General features: G+C 40.2%; 1 protein-coding gene across 3 annotated transcripts in view; it reads right to left on the bottom strand.

Annotated features, from left to right (window-relative positions):
* Positions 1-17798, bottom strand: part of adamts10 (ADAM metallopeptidase with thrombospondin type 1 motif, 10) — a 136609-nt gene that overhangs the window by 7489 nt on the left and 111322 nt on the right. For all 3 annotated transcript variants that reach the window (XM_037535924.1, XM_037535925.1, XM_037535923.1), the window contains exons 18-23: positions 13892-13972; positions 11836-11999; positions 10741-10867; positions 4675-4804; positions 2701-2905; positions 1514-1690 (exon numbers count right to left, since the gene is read on the bottom strand). In XM_037535924.1, coding sequence (XP_037391821.1) covers positions 1514-1690; positions 2701-2905; positions 4675-4804; positions 10741-10867; positions 11836-11999; positions 13892-13972 — 884 coding nt within the window. The remainder of the gene's footprint in view (positions 1-1513; positions 1691-2700; positions 2906-4674; positions 4805-10740; positions 10868-11835; positions 12000-13891; positions 13973-17798) is intronic.

Below are 17798 nucleotides of genomic sequence, written 5' to 3' on the forward strand. Positions count from 1 at the left end.
ATCAAATTCAAAATATTTAACTAAATGTTTAAAATGCAAATTAAAAAAATAAATAAATACATTTTTCGGTTTCAACATTTGATATGTTATCTTTGTTCTATTTTCTATTGTACTATAGGGTTCTCTATAGTTCTTTGTACTATAGGGTTTAAATGATTTACATATCATTGCATTTTGTTTTTATTTACATTTTGCACAGTGTCCCAACTTTTTTTGGAAATGTGGTTGTAGTTCAGGTGTAGTCAGTTAATGAAAGTGTGTTTGGTAACACTTTATTTGAAGGCTACCAACATAAGGGCTTCATAACGCATTCATAAGCACTGAATAATGTGTTTATAAAGCACTACTTGAACATTTATTAAGTGCTTATGTCGGTTCTCGCAACCTGACATAAGAAGTTTTATGAAATAAATGACATTGTACTGACATAATATGAATAAACGTTGAACATATTTACAGCACTAAACACATTTAAAACACTATACATAACTATTTATGTCAGCATTCTTAAGATGACATTGTACTGATATCAGGTGAAATATGCCTGGAAACCACCCCCTCTTCCCTGCATGGCATGGATAAGATGATTGATGCAATTATGTATAGGGTTTTAAATGTTTAGTGCTGTAAATATGTTCAACGTTTATTCTTATTATGTCAGTACAATGTCATTTATTTCATAAAACTTCTTATGTCAGGTTGCAAGAACCGACATAAGCACTTAATAAATGTTCAAGTAGTGCTTCATAAACACATTATTCAGTGCTTATGAATGGGTTATGAAGCCCTTATGTAGGTAGCCTTCAAATAAAGTGTTACCGTGTTTTTTTCGATATTCATTGCATTTCTGAGTTCTGAGTTCTGCAATGCATGTTTAATTATACTGTGTTATTGTTTAGTGTTCTGTATCTTATCATAGCATAAATAACAACATCCCTATTTTTTTGTGCATTCCTGGGTGCAGAGAAGCTGATCCAAGATCAAAGCTTAACATTTAGGTCAAACATGAAATGAGGACTTTATGTTTACTGCTGGTGCAGCTGTCTGACATGAAGCAGTCTCTGTCATATATACAGTATGCATATATGGGAGTATATGCAGGGTTTTCTAAGGTAAAACTTTCCCCCCTCCAGATTTTCCACTATTTTACCATCATCAACGTTACATATAAAAAAACTAAAAAGACACGTGTAGGTTTTCTGGTGGGTTTTGGATAGTAAGTAAAATGGCTATATTTGTGTTGTAGACACTGACCCCTGCTTCCGATCACCACTACTGTAAAGACGTTTTTCTACAAAGAACGATTTCATATCAAAACAGTCTGAATGCCTCTGTTTAACCACTGAATAAAGCAGAAATAAAAAAACAATGAAACTCCTCTTTAAGTAACAATCAAGGTGCATGAAGACACAATGTTCAAAGTGTCAACAGTATAAAATTATGGTTGATAGGAAACTGCTCAGATGCTGTATTTTTGGTGTTCTACTGAATTGGCTCTGTGCCCTTATCTTACCTCACTCCAGGGTCCAGTGAGCCACTGTGGAGGTGGGCAGCGCTGCAGGTTACAGCGCATCCTAGTAGTGGGACGGCTTTGCTTTGGGCACTCAGATTCATCCAGAGTGTCACCACCTTCTCCACTTCTACAGAGGATCACCCTCTGTCTATAACCAGGACCACAGCTAGGAGTGCACTGAGAGAGAGAGAGAGAGAGAGAGAGAGAGAGAGTTAGACAGCTAACTACTGAAAGTTAAATACATAGTATATTCTCAGAGAATTTTGGCTTTGAGACATTCAGGGGGTCCCAGACCCTCCAGAACCCCCTGTATTAGCACCTTGGCCAAAAGTATGCAGACACCTGAACAGCTTGCTGGACATCCCACTCCAAGACCACTAGATTTTGGAGTGTGTCTGTGGGAATTTGTACCCATTCAGTCAAAAATTGCATTTGTGAGGTCAGACACTCGCAATCAACATTGTAATTCATCCTAAGGGTGTTTGGTGGGGTTGAGGTCAGGTCTCTGTGCAGGCCAATGGAGTTCCTCCAGAACAAACTTGTCAAACCATGCCTTTGTTGAGCTCACTTTGGGCACAGGGGCTCAGTCATTCTGGAACAGGAAAGGGTCTTCCCCAAACTGCAGTCACAAAGTTGGAAGTTTGTAATTGTCTAAAATGTCTTTTTATACTGTAGCATTAACATCATCCTTCACTGTAACTAAGGACCCCAAACCCTGAGAAACAGCCCCAGCTCATTATGCCTCCTCCACCAAACTTTACTGTTTACTGTAGTGTTATAAGAGCATTTACAGTTGACTGGGGCAGATTTAACTGGGCAGAAATTTTATGAACTGAGTTGTGGCAAAGGTGGCATGCTTTCTGACCCATTCTACTAACAATGTTAGTGCATCTCGGTGCATCTGAAACACCTTAACTCAATAACACCAAGTCTCCCTTTTGGCCATAAATCATAGTTTTATACTGTACATGTAGGATTGAATGTGCATAGTCATATCTTAGTTAGACTTGTAGTCTTACCCCAAATTCAGACCCCAAGCGATATGTCAGCATCACATAAGCATGGCATAAGTGTGAAGTGTAGGCGACAATGTGTCCAAAGTGAAAAAAAAACAAACAGATTTTGACATGTAGTGCGAGTACTGCTTTTGAGTGTGTGCATGACTACAGGCACAGGTGCTGTTGTACCTCAGACCAGTCCAGTGCGTGCCACTCTGGTGGGCAGGTGTGGTTATTGCAGGGCTCAGTGAGGGGGGGCCGTGGCAGGGTGCAGCTTGAGTCATCCTGAACTTTCTCATCTGTGGGGGTGATTTTCCTCTTACATAAAACCTCCCGCGTCCGCACCCCACCGCTACAGCTTCTACTGCACTCTGACCACTCACTCACCCACCAACTGCGAGAGAGAGAGAGAGATACATTCACAGAGATATATACATTAAACTAAAGGTGGTAAATGAATGACCAACATGAGTGACCAACTACAAAAGCTTCCACAGTTAAACATGACCAGACTAAAAATGCCATTTCAAATGTTGCTACCATACTCACTTACTGTCAGAGAACAATGAGTTATCCCTACAGATGTCTTATTTTCCCAATAACAAGGAAAATTATGTGCTATACTTAATATTGAAACAGAATTTAAGTAATTGGTGACACTACTGTAGGGCAGTGTTCACAAGGCTACATGGCACTTACATAAGCTTGTCATGACAACTGCCATAAACCTAAAAAAACACTTATAAAGGCTTATTCCAGCAGGTGTTGTCGATCATAAAGGCTGCTTTTATCAACTCTAATGTCAAGTTGATATAACACTTGCGTCAGGTAACTGAAGGTGGACTAAGTCACTTGTTATAACAGCTGAATTTGCAGCTTAGTGTATATAGATCATTCTACCGAACTCAGGTTCAAAGTCAGTCTTCAAAATACATTTTGGACTTTTAAGTGACTTGAACTTTAGACCAAAGTCCTTTTGCTCTGATTTACTTTGTGCCTCACTTATGTTCATCTTATTAAAATAAATGACTGAACATCCCATTTGCTACTGCCAATACAATGCCATATACAATAGACCTTTACCAAATGTTTCAGTAGTGGCTGTTTCCATAGTGACAATTTTAGCTAATTTTGAGCTTATTTTGAACTTTTGAATAGTTTGAACAGTTTTCATTAGAACACAAATACAGAGGTGCAGAAAACGTGTTTTGGAAATGACAGATTTTAATGGTACACAATGATTTACAGTGAGACTGCAATCTCACTTCCTGCTCTAAAATGTATGTCATTTATTTAAAAATTAAAGTAATAATAAAGCCAAATCTTTCAACTTTAAAATAAATTTAAAAACATCTTTTTAAAAACAAGTTTGGAAAAAAAAAGGGATTATTTTTAGATGGATGGATGGATTTTTAGATGTGTAAATGTAGTAGTTAGAATTTGGGACAGACACCTCACAATAGAAGGCACTCTATAACTGATCAATTTGTATATGTTTAGCTTATTACTGTCTCTATTAATACATAAGGTTTAGGGGCAGTCATGGGCTGGAGGTTAGGGAACTGGTCCTGTCCATGAGCAAGGAGTCCTTGAGCAAGACACCTAACCCCCAATTGCTCCCCGGGAGCTGTGGATAGGGCTGCCCACCACTCCGGGCACTTGTGTGCATGTGGTGTTTCACTTCACGGATGGGTTAAATGCGGAGGTGGAATTTCCCGTTTGTGGGATTAAAAAAGTATCACTTAACTTAGATGACAGTGTGTCAGGCTCCAGTCCATGCAGGCTGAAACACTGCAGGCTTTAGCACACTGCCTCAGTAAATGCACCTGATTCAGCTCATCAGCTAATTAGCAAGGCCTTCATGAACTGAATTCATAGTGTTAAATGAGGGTAAACACCGATCTCCACAGCATTTTGGGCTGGAGGGTCCTCAGTTTGACATGCTTGGTTTAGCTAGATCATGACACTGCAAATATAAGGTCTGAATACTTATATTTTAAGAAAATGCTCATTTTTGGTCAACCAGCCTGACATAGCGAAGTTGGCATGAATGTAGTATTATAACCAAAAGTATATGGACACCTGACCATCACACATGAGCTTGTTGGATATCTAATTACGAAATCAGCAGTTGGGGGGCATACACAGTCTGAGCGTACTCACGTAGGAGGGCAGGGCTCTGTGTTGCAGGGACGTTTCTTGTCTTTAGGTTTGTTCCTCTTGTCACAGAAGTGGTTGTAGACCACCGAGTGATCCGCTTGCTTCTTACACACCACCTGCTGGATCTGAACCCCTGAGTGAGACATGAAACACAACACAAATCATCAGACATCTTTACTCATTGCTGATTTTCCTCCATTAAGAATCAGAGACAAAGCCCACCAAACAGCAGCCCAGTTCTCTCAAATGATAGCTGGGTAGAAAAGGCTAGCAGACAGTTGTTTATAGCATCATTTCTTACTATGGCACAAGTGACAGTTTTGGGAAAATTTTATTAACACTATTTTTGCCCTTTTTTAACACTATTTAATAATAAAGTCAAATAAAGTCAATCCGCCTTGGCATGTTAGGTGTCTGAAGTTTGCTTCCTTCATTTTTGGAGCTATGCGGCTAGAAACAACCCTGCGAGAAAAAACAGCAAAACAAATGGTCACCAGTAAAACCAGTATGTTGTGTTTAAGATGTTGGTATGCTGGTCAGCAGCCTGGAAGCTGCATATTACGCCCACAGAAGCTTATATGACATTCCTTTCTAAATCCATAAGCATTAAAATGGAGTTGGTCCCCCTTTGCAGCTGTAACAGTTTTAACTCTTCTGGGAAGCTTTCTACAAGATTTTGGATAGAGTCTGTGGGAATTTTTGTGCATTCATCCAGAAGAATCAGACACGGATGCTGGACGAGAGGGCCTGGCTCACAATCTCTGTTCTAGTTCATATCAAATGTGTGTGATGGGGTGGAGGTTAGGGCTCTACAAGGGCCAGTCAAGTTCTTCCACACCAAACTAACCTAGTCAGGCATTTATGGAGCTGCTTTGTGCTCTCGGTCTGGAACAGGAAAGGCTCTTCCCCAAACTGTTCACAGAAAGTTGGAAGCACAGAACTGTCTAAAATGTCTTGGTCTGCTGAAGCATTAAGATTTCCCTTCACTGGAACTAAGGGCTTAGACCAACTCCTAAAAAACAACCCCATAGCATCATCCCTCCTCCACCAAACTTTACAGCTGGCACAGTGCAGTCAGGCAGGTAATGTTCTCCTGGCATTCGCCAAACACAGACACGCCCATCAGATTGGCAGATAGAGAAGCGTGATTCATCACTCCACAGAATACGTTTCCACCGAGTTCAGTGGTCGCCTTTTACACCCCTCCTTCTGACACTCGGCATTGCGCTTGGTGATGTAAGGCTTGCATGCAGCTGCTCGGCCATGGAATCCCAGCCATGAAGCTCATGGCACACGGTTTCTCTGCTGATGTTAAAGCGAGAGGTTTGAACTCTGCGGTTATTGATCAGCAGAGCGTGGGTGTCTTTTATACACTGTTCGCCTCAGTACTCAGTGACCTGCTCTGTAATTATACATGACCTGACACTTCTTGGCTGAGTTACTGTGGTTCCTAAATGCTTCCACTTTTCAATAAAACCCCTCACAGTTGATCGTGGAATATCCAAGAGAGAAGAAATTTCAGCAACTGACAGTTGCATCCTGTTACAGTATCACGCTCTAATTCAGTGAGCTGGAGTCTTTCACTAATGTGTGTAAAGGCAGGCTGCATGGCTGGCTGCTTGATTTTATACACCTGTGGCAATGAGACTGAATGAAACACCTGGGTTCAGTGATTAAGAGGCGTTTCCCAATACTTTTGTCGATATAGTGTATTCTGAGTCATATCAACCTTCTAATATTAACGATTCTGACTACAGAATGACGTACAATTCAGATGTCTACAGATTTGCTAATATGGTGTCTAATACTGTATCACATACTGCTATCTAAAAATGCTCTTGTCCAAAAATATGACAAAGTATGTCACACAGCTAAAAACAGTAGCAGCAGCCATCTTGCGATCTGAATTTTGTCAGTACTTTTGTCTATGATTACTGTAGCATAAAGTTTCAGAATGAATAATAATGATAAATAACATACTGTAATAGTAAATGTTACGGGATGGCCGGGAGGCGGACCTAAGTGCAGCAGGGAACACCCATGAGAGAGTGTCTTAAATTAATTTACTGAGGTGATGGAGTGTGAATTTGGTGATTGTGCACATTGGAGATGAGGTGACAGGCTCGAGGAGCTAACACTGTGCCACCAGGAAGCACAGGCGACAACGGGAAAAACACCTCAGCGAAAGGGAAATAAAAAGGTGGGAAAATGGCAAACAAAGGGGACGGTGAAAGCAGCGTGCTCAAACAAAGTTTGAACTGTGAAAGTGAAATAAAAGATAATCAGAAAACAAAAGACATTTTCTCTGTAATTATGAGAGGAAGACAGACTTTATGTTTCACCTGTTTGCTCTTAGTCGAACAAACACCTTTTGTACGGCTTGGAGCTGTTGCTCAAGTTTTCCTTAGTTTTTTCCAGCCCTCTTTCCTTTGCTTTTCTATTCTATTCTATTCTATTCTATTCTATTCTATTCTATTCTATTCTATTCTATTCCTTTTCTTTTAGTTTAAATACCCACCTGGGCTAAGTACCGTACTGGTCACCCCTCTGTTTGCCACAGCCTTAAGTAGAAAAGTCCACAGGTGTGCCAGGTTGGGCCTAATCAGCCCGAAGGAAATTGGAGTTCCCTAAACTTATGGCACCTCACCCCCAATTTACAATACATTATTTTTATAATTATGATGAATTTCTATATGTTGATTTCTTAACTTAATTCCTGATGTTATACAGCTTTCTAAATGATCTTAGAATCATCTATAGCTCTGTTCATGACTCTGGACACATTTCCTTATTTTTACAGACTCCTAGATGTGTCATTTTCTTACCTATTATTTGAAAGCGTATGACATTGCACTAGACAGAGCATATTACAATTTTATACATTTATCTGCATACAAAGTTTTATATTGTTGAAAACATTGATTCCAAACTTCTGAATACCAGTGTAACATTAGCCTTACAGCTCCAGCACAAAAATAAACAAGCAGGTCTCGGCTGATTAGCTACATTTAGCGTGAGGTGGAAAATTGGGTTCATTCGACTTTTCTTTAACTCTAATATCGTCTTAACAGATGTCCAAAACTAGCTAGCCTCACTCTGTATTGCAACAGAGGAAAGTGAAGCAATCCTTTCTTTACAGCAGTGTGAGCCATTGTTAAAAGTTCTCAGCCTTCCGAAACAAATTACCTCTCATGCACGGCTAATTATTCCTTATCAGAGACGCTGTCTCGGCTCATTAACTCCTAAAGGCCAGATGAAGGGGGAGAGTTTGACTTCAGAGGCCATTCCACAGCAGCACCGGGTCACCCTTTGAACAGCCAGTCCATTCCCATGTTAATGTAGGGTAGATATCAAACACGAGAGGGCGAGGGGTTCCCAGGATGTATTTTGATACGATAGGAAGGTTGAAAAGTCAGAGACCACCCTTTATCTGTCTAATGTCCAGTCAAAGCAGTCATTAAGCACAAGTCATTTTTCAGCGTAAAGCAAAAAATATACATTTGACAGAAAATTACACAGAAGCCTAAACTAAATATGATGTTTTTGCAGTATTTAGTCACTCTTTTCTTTTATCACAGCTTCCATTCTTTTCAGGAGACTCGCTCTGAGTTTCGCAAGGAATCTGCAGACACAGATTTTCTGAAGTAATCAAACACATTCAGTGGTGTTGAGGTCTGGACTCTGGGGTGGTCAGTCCATCATCCAGCTTCTTTGTTTGAAGTGTCTGACTTCTTTTCTCAGCGAGGTTCTTCTTGATCAGCTACACATCCTTTCAGACCCACAGCGCTGAGCCGTCTTCTCACAGCGGAAGGATGGACAGAAACACCTGTGGATGTTTTCAGATCTAAGGCAGCTTGATTTTCTCCTCCCTCTCAAAGATGAAAGCTTTAAGTGCTGTTTATCTGAGGTAGTTTTGGGGTCTACCAGGTCTTACAGGTGGTTGTTAGGAGCCCCATTATCTCTTTTCCCAGTTTTGGAAACTCCTATTTTTGCACTTATTTTCCTTTGCCTTTCTTTTTCCTTATACAAATGGATTGTCTTATATCTAATTTCCCCAGAAACATATCCGGAAAAATGAACAACTTGTACTTAATGGCTGTTTTGACTGGAAGTTAAATAAATGAAGAGCTGGTCTCTGAGTTTTGCACAGCATTGTATGTTTGTAGCAAAGTTTCGAAAGTGTGTTGTTGATACAAAGATGAGCCAAAGATTGTGAGATTGGTCATGTAGCACGGTTTCACGTTGTATATATTCTGTTCTTGGATCCACTTCTTTTGGTGTGTTTGTTGTATGAATGTACCCAAGTGGGTGTGTATGTGTGTATGAAGCATGCAATGAGATTCTAATCAGATTCAGCTGTGTGTTCTCTGTAAGTAAGCCATCCAAAATATTCTCCCCCACTCTGGCCGCTGTTTCTTCTCTCCATCTCATGTCTCATGTATGAGTGCAAGTATTTGTGTCAGTATGTGTTTGTGTGGTTCAGCACTGTAGAATTCAGTAGAGCTTTCTTTAAACCTTTCTATATGTCAGAAGCCTGCAAAAGAGGCCTACTGATTTCTGTGTAATAAATAATACATTCAATTTTTAGTTCATATTTATTTAATATACTCATCATGCTTTTTGCATTTGAACTCTGCAAGTATTGTAGAAAGGCACTTATTTCCTTGCGAAGAAACAAAAGGGCTAAGTAACCTAACAAAAAGCTCAATATCTTTATAAAAGTAAACAAAGATACAAACTGTTATGCGATCTCAATATTACAGTAATTGAGCTTTATAGGTTCATTTCCAATCTGATCCTGTTTCTATAAGCAGTGTGGCTTTTCTGGCTGAGGAGTTTCTAACGTGGCTCAATCACTTAATCAAAAACTGTGAAGGTCATAACCGAATAGAGGTGATCTTTACAACTGAACAGAGGTGCAAATCGGTAGCTATCAACATCTCTATGAAGTGATTTTCTTTTTTGCCACTTGGCGGCTACTTGAATCCCGCGAGGAAAAGTAGCCGTTGAGACTTGTGTTTTCTCCATGAGGCTGAAGTTAGCTTCCTCTTTGACAGCTTCTTATTACATTTTCCAAGGTGGAAACGGAAAATTTGAATAAGCTGGCTTTAGCTGCCTAACATTTTCTCCTCTCTCTGAACTGATACATTTCATTTGGGTGATGATTTGGAGGAGTTGGATGAGCACTGATCCATTTCAAACAGCTTGGCTAATCAGCCATGCACAGCAGGCGAACCAAATCATCTTTTATAAAGTTCCGTGAGCTTTAAAGTGGAGTTTTTTTACATTCAGGAATGTCATGGATTGTGTTAAACAGATCTATAGAAATCCTGGCAATGTTACAGCATGAAATCTTGTATTTGATTCCTTACACTGTAAATAACGGCTGGTCAGTTCAACCTGAAAGGGGGGGGGTATAAACACACAAAGAGTTTTGGCTACAAACAAGAACTCAAACTCCCAGATCTTCTCAGATCACACGGCACAAACAAAACTAAATGTACCGGACCTGTTTGTGCTTTCATGCATAGTGAAAGTGCAAACCGGGGATTAATATGTGGTGAGAAACACTGATATTACAGTGAGAGTGGTTGGTTAGTGTAGTGGGTAACACCTCTGCCTTCTACACTATAGACTGGGGTTCAATCCCCCACCAGGGCAAGCATCCTACACTATACCAATAAGAGTCCTTGGGCAAGACTCCTAACACCACCTTGGCCTACCTGTGTAAAATGATCAAATTGTAAGTCGCTCTGGATAAGAGCGTCAGCCAAATGCCGTAAATGTAAATGAGAGCTGGAGAAATATTTCAATACAAACCGGAAGCTGAGAGTGTTTTGACGTCTCAATCCACACATTATAAACATGAAATCAGCTCTTATCTGCCTGTGTTTTACATGCAGCTCCTCTGTCTCTGCTCCGCTATTCATGCATGAATCTTCATCTGTTTTTCCACTGTTCCAGCTCTCTGACTGGCTGTTGTTTGCATCACTTGTTGAGGAAATCTCTGACAGTCTCACACTCGGAAAAGCACCTGAATCTGTGTGCGTGCGAGAGACTGTTGTGTACCTCCGCCGCAGGTGACGGAGCAGCGGCCCCAGGCCGTGTAATGCCAGGCGAAGCCACTCAAGGTGTCCCGGTTCACAGGGGGGTTAAAGCGGTAATGAATACCTGGATTCTCTTCTCTCACCAGAACCTACCACACACAAACACATAAATATACATACCATAATCAGCTTTAAAACAGAATCACACACAGATAAACAGGCTTAGAGCAGAAACATACAACAGTAAACAGTTGAACGTGCAGTGATGAACAGCTTTAAGGCTGCAAATGCAATACAAACTTCGTCAGGCAAAACACAGCTTTAGCATGTTTATTGCTCTCACTGCATTGTGCAGAATATGAACTCAATGACCTCAAAGCCAAAAAAATATAATTCACACAATTTTCCCCCTACAAAAAAAAGTCAATCAGCTACGACATGTTTGGTGTCTGAAGTTTACATCTTTAGCTTTGTACTGTGGTTATGGCACTAATGTTCTTCTAGGGGTCTTCAGCATAGAAGACTATTCCATATTCCATATAGAACCATGAACACTCAAAGAATCCTATGCATGATTAAAGGGTTCTTTGCATTGTGAAAGGGTTCTTTAGATTGATGGAGAATGTGTTGTCTGCATTTCTTTATAGAATCTTTCTGTATTTGTTCTATACAGCACCAAAAAGAGGTCTTCTACTGTTACAAGCTTGACGTCGTAATGATAGAAGAACCTTTTTGGTGCTATACAGGCTCCTTTTCAAAAAGATGCAACATAAAACCATCTGCAGCACATTGTCCATCAATATGAAGAACGATTTCATGATGCAAAGAACCCCTTGATCATGCAAAGGGCTCTTTGAGTGCTTGAGAACCATTTTCATTACTAAAGAACCCTTGAAGAACTATGTTTTTGCAGAGTCTAGCTAACAAGTAATGGAAGCGTACAACCACCATTTAGCAAAGTAACATGTCACATAGCTATGACTGTGGTGTGAAGCCTGAATTTTGTCCATACATTGACAATTTTTTACATTATAAACAATAATAGTATGGCTTTTAAAACACGTGACAGCTGTTCCTTTCAGGCCAAACAAAGAGCATCAAATACATGAGTCGTTACCATGACGATGAGGGTCATGTTGGTGGGCCCTAAGGCCTCGAGGGTCTCCGGCTGGTCAGCGGGCCTGCGGTAGTGGAAGGTGGTTCCAGCGATGTCGAAGCGGCGTGGTGTATCGATGGTCAGTTTGCCGTTGATGAAGTACTGGTCACCTTTACTCTTCAAAACTGCAGTGAAGGTGTTACCAGTTAAATATATACACTTCACACCAAAACATTACTCCTACTGTTCTAACAAGTTATATTTTATCTCCCTTTTATTTCCATAAGCAATTGCCAGCTTTCTGGCACTGAATTCACTCTCTGCTTCTTTTACTCATTTTAATTGTCTCAACATGTTAATCTATACTAATCTATACTTAACTGAGAACAGCACTTAAGGGTTTAATCTACTTCACTGGAACGTTGAATGCTAGCACTGATGTCCCAAGGACTGATCAATACCTTATACCTGTACTGACCAAAGACTGTCTTGGGGGGCCAAAGTTGTAACCATAACCCCGTCCCTACAGCCAATAAGAGAATAAGCATATTTATATTGAATCAAACTTATTACGTTCTTACATAAAATGCATTTTTAAAAACCTCAGTTTTTATGCAATTTTTTCTTTTTGGCCACAAACACCTCATTTTGGCCCCCTAAGACAAAAATGATTGGGCAGCCCTGTCTCAGAGGCTTTTACATTGAAGTACAATTAAGTTATAATCCTCCTCACATATGATGCAGGCAAAGACACAAGTAATACTGTCTATATTACTTTTCATTTTTAACATTTTTACATTTTTATTTTGTACACTTCAGCACTCTGTCTTTAATTTCCTTCAGATTTATTTGCTGTTCTTTATGAAGCAATGTGAATTACCTTTGTATATATGAAATACACAATATATACAAAGCAAATTTACTTACATATTTGTATATGTAAGCTTGTATATATATATATATATATATATGAGAAGTGAGAAGCTGGAGAATTAGAAGTGACTTCAGCCTCGAAACAGTCAAATGATGAGAGACATTTTACAAAAAGCTGCTCTACTTTTGAGGAAGAGTTTTCTGGTGGGGATGGGAGGAAAGCAGCTATAGCGGAGCTAAAGCTTAAAGCAGAGCAAAGTAAATCTGCGTATAGGGAGTAAAACCCTCGTTTATATTTTTTTTACCTATACTAGGACATCAGCACACACTGAGACAGACTGGGCAGTAAATGTTGTGGCTCCCAAGGTGGTTTGATTTTTGTTGAAAGGACAAAATGTGTGTTCTTAACATTTGGGTTGTGACTCCTGACCGAACCTGGCTTTTAATGCAGAGGCTGCCGGTCGGAATTCTCGCTCATCCATGTGTGTTTTTTTTTTTGTTTTGTTCCGTCGATTTTTGACATTTATGAATCGATTCAGAATCGTTCACATCCACATCACGATGCATCTAAGAATCGGGGTTTTTTTCCCACATCACACACACACACACACACACATATATATATATATATATATATATATATACATATATAGCACATCTATTTTAAAACATCACATATATTATACTTATACTGCACATATTTTAATTTGAGCAAATGTATGTAAATATATTTATATTTTTCTACTATATGGGCCTTGTCTAGTGATGAATGAATGTTAGCAGGGTAAAGTTAGCAACATAATTAGCTTTCACACTCAGAATTTCCACATTTTTAGGCATTTGTACCTCATATTTTGTCTTTTTGTCTGGCTTATTATCTCTGTAATAGCAATTATAAATTATAGCTATCAGAATCTTTATTGTTGTCTCAGGGACCCAAGGGTCAGTTCAATACTGTACAATCCACTACAGCTTAATGAATCCCCTCCTGATTAAGTATTTATATAAACTGTATGTATGAGTGCGTATATCCTTACATTGATATGCACATAATATACTTTGTATCATGAAAATATCTTTACATTTACTAAACATTACTAACCATCATTACTACTATACAGGCCCAGGTGACATCACATTACCAGTCAAGGAGAAAACAGTGGATAATATTTGGAAATTCAAACAATAAATCATCTTTTCTCACCCAAATAATTAAGGGAAATGTTGAGTTCCTGGATGTGTATGAACACAGATCCTTTAGGAATCCTGATCGCCTCTTCATAACCTGTGAACACACAGAGGTCATGAATACAGTACATTGCTGGTCCATCATGAGCTGCCAGAACAGCTTCAGTGTGATTCTATGTGTCTCTGGAACGGCACTGGAGGGACGGAGCACCGTTCTTCCAAAAGATATTCCCAATTTGGAAGTCGAACATGTCGGTCCAGAATCACCCATAGGTGTGGAACTGCGTCCAGATCTAGTGATTAGGAGGCCACTGCATATGATTTACATCATCAAGCCATTCAGTGACCTCCCATGTCCTGATAGAAATGTTTCAGTGTAAGACAAAGGTGTCCATTCAGAATAACTATGTACTGCTTTACAGTGACCCCTCATTCTGTGCCAGTAAAATGCCCACCAACAGCATAACAAAGTCACAGGATCCCATCACTGTAGGGGCCAGTTATTCAGGCCTGTATCATTCTATTGGTGTATGTGGCGCATGCACTCCCCCACTTGAGAAGAATATGGTGAAGGATGACATCCTTTTCTACATCTCTGGCTATGGCTTCTGCACCAGATGGTCATTCAGTTTTTATTTAAATTTGTAATGCATGGTTTACGCACTGCAGCCCTACTGCAATATCACTCTCTATGCAGTTATGGCTGGACTGTTCTTGCTGACAGTCTGATTACACCCTGCACTGACACTCTTAGTCAGCTGAGCAACAGCTGCTCTTCTGTTTTTCACACTAATGCACAAGCATCTCACACACTGAATGTGAGCTTTCAACCACAATTTTGGCACTTTTTTACAAATGTATTTCTCACAGATCTTAATGCAGACGCTACTTTTTTCACTACTGCCACTGAGACGTTAGCCACTTGTTAGTCTTTGTGACTGAAGCCCCCAGTAATGAACTGTCCTTGTTTTCAAACCCCTCTGGATCCAAAACTGGTGAACTGGGCCTGCTTGTTGCTTCACTGTGCAATGCAGCACACCTGCCTGGATGCAACTCTGCTTATTATGTTTCTTCACTATTTACAGCACCATATCGCTGTTATCAGAAGAAAACCTCGTATCTCCATTTTTATTGTTTTTCAGTTTTTGACATAATTTAAAATTGCCTGTTGCCCTTTACATTGCACAGAAATTTCATGATGAATGGACCAACAGAAGCGGCCCACAATGGCTTGAAAAAAAAAGCCTGGCTCCATTGACTTACATTAAAAGTAAAGTAGGTTTTTTTCCTTCTCCTGTACAGTCAGCATTTTGGAGATACAAGGTTTTGTTCCGACAGCAGCGATATGTATAATATGCATGGAATATGAACCGATTTGAAATCTCCCGTCAGTGCAGACAGATTCAATAGCAGCAGCAGATCAACACACTGCAAAACAATGACCGGGGTTTTAACTTTAAATAATTAGTCGCCACTTAGCCTAAACATACGAGTGAATTGAACTTCAGTCAGTTGACAGGACAATAATTTGTGTTTTTCTACGCGAATAAACATTTAGTGTCCAGATAAACAGCTTTTTAATTCCAATGGTCTCAGAATCTTTTGCACAGTACTGTACATAAATATCTGTATGTCATAACAGACACACACACACACACACACACAGACGGAGGGAGGTGTATAGGTGAGTATGCAGAGGGAACAATGCAGTGAGTGGTGTTCTCCTCAGCAGGCTGTTCTGGTTTAAGCATTAAGCGGAGGTTTGGGATTCCTGTTGAATTCCTGGGCAGCGTCTCGGCAGCTCGTTTGAGGTCAGCGCGCCGGCCAGCTCTCCGCCACAAGCCTGCAAATAACTCCATCTCCGAAACCAAAGAGCGAGAGGAATAAACTAATATTTCATTCCAATCCGGCCACTGCTATGGAGAACCGAGAGGGAGACATGAGTATTTGTGGCTTTCAGCTGGACAGGATGACAGAGAGGGAGAGGGAGGGAGAGAGAGAGAGAGAGAAAGAGACAGAGAGAGAGAGAGAGAGACAGAGAGAGAGAGAGAGAGAGAGAGAGAGAGAGAGAGAGAGAGAGAGAGACAGAGAGAGAGAGAGAGAGAGAGAGAGAGAGAGAGTGAGAGAAAGGCCACAGAAGAAAATGAAAGATAAGGGAAAGAAAGACAGAAAGTATAAAGAGATAGACAAGATAAAAAAGAAAAAGAAAGAAATAGAAATAAACAAAGAAGCAAACACAGACAGGTAGGAGAATTAAGAAAAAAATAAATAGAGAATAAATAAATAAATGAATGAAAGAATAAGCCTGGAAAGCCTGGAAAACAATGAGGAAAGGATACAGAGAGAGAGAGAGAGAATCAGCTGATGCTATTTCAGCGATGCCGTGAAGCAGCCATATTAAAAGCGTGTATTTGCTGCTGTGCTGCTTTGTACTCAAACCGACCATCAGCTCGTGGTGAATGTGTAATACAGACCGGAGTGCTGAAGCAGCCGCAAATCAATCTGAAAACCAAAATAGCTCTCTCAGCTGGGCCTGCGCTGCCTCTGCGGTCCCCCGCTCCCACAGCCTGCCCTGGGTGTGTCTTCCTAGAGCCTAGAATAAAAACTCTGGGCCTGATGCCTGCCAGCACCCAACACCACTCAGCTCACCTATAACTGACCCACCAGTGACCCTCAACACTACTCAACATGCTCCCTACAACAGGGGAGTCCAAGTCTGGTGCTGAAGGGCCAGAGTCCAGCAAAGAACTCGCCACAAACTTTGCTCGACACCCCTGCCCTGCCAGTTCCCCTTTAAACCTTAATAAAGTACTTTTAGCCGTCTCTGACTACTCGGCATGGAATATTTGAATATCTAGTGAGCTGACAGTCTGAATTCGTGGATACCTTAAACATGCTGGCAGTTTTGTTTGAGCCCAACTTTAATAAAGCATCACATCTTCAGAGTTCTCAGCACTGCAGTAACACTGACGTGGTTGTGGTGTGTAAGTGTGTGTTGTGCTGGTCTGGAGTTTTTAAACACCTCAGTGTCACTGCTGGACTGAGAACAGTCTGATTTATCAGTCTACTCAGGCTTTAGCAGAGCTCAGTAACACTGAGATTAATAACTGATCACATTGATTTATCAGTCTACTCAGACTTTAGCAGAGCTCAGTAACACTGAGATTAATCACTGATCATCACATTGATTTATCAGTCTACTCAGGCTTTAGCAGAGCTCAGTAACACTGAGATTAATAACTGATCACATTGATTTATCAGTCTACTCAGGCTTTAGCAGAGCTAGGTAACACTGAGATTAATAACTGATCATCACATTGATTTATCAGTCTACTCAGGCTTTAGCAGAGCTCAGTAACACTGAGATTAATAACTGATCACATTGATTTATCAGTCTACTCAGGCTTTAGCAGAGCTCAGTAACACTGAGATTAATCACTGATCATCACATTGATTTATCAGTCTACTCAGGCTTTAGCAGAGCTCAGTAACACTGAGATTAATAACTGATCACATTGATTTATCAGTCTACTCAGGCTTTAGCAGAGCTCAGTAACACTGAGATTAATAACTGATCATCACATTGATTTATCAGTCTACTCAGGCTTTAGCAGAGCTCAGTAACACTGAGATTAATAACTGATCACATTGATTTATCAGTCTACTCAGGCTTTAGCAGAGCTCAGTAACACTGAGATTAATAACTGATCACATTGATTTATCAGTCTACTCAGGCTTTAGCAGAGCTCAGTAACACTGAGATTAATAACTGATCACATTGATTTATCAGTCTACTCAGGCTTTAGCAGAGCTCAGTAACACTGAGATTAATAACTGATCACATTGATTCATCAGTCTACTCAGGCTTTAGCAGAGCTCAGTAACACTGAGATTAATAACTGATCACATTGATTTATCAGTCT

This window comes from Pygocentrus nattereri, chromosome 28, assembly GCF_015220715.1.
Source record: "Pygocentrus nattereri isolate fPygNat1 chromosome 28, fPygNat1.pri, whole genome shotgun sequence".
In the NCBI taxonomy this organism is placed as follows: domain Eukaryota; kingdom Metazoa; phylum Chordata; class Actinopteri; order Characiformes; family Serrasalmidae; genus Pygocentrus; species Pygocentrus nattereri.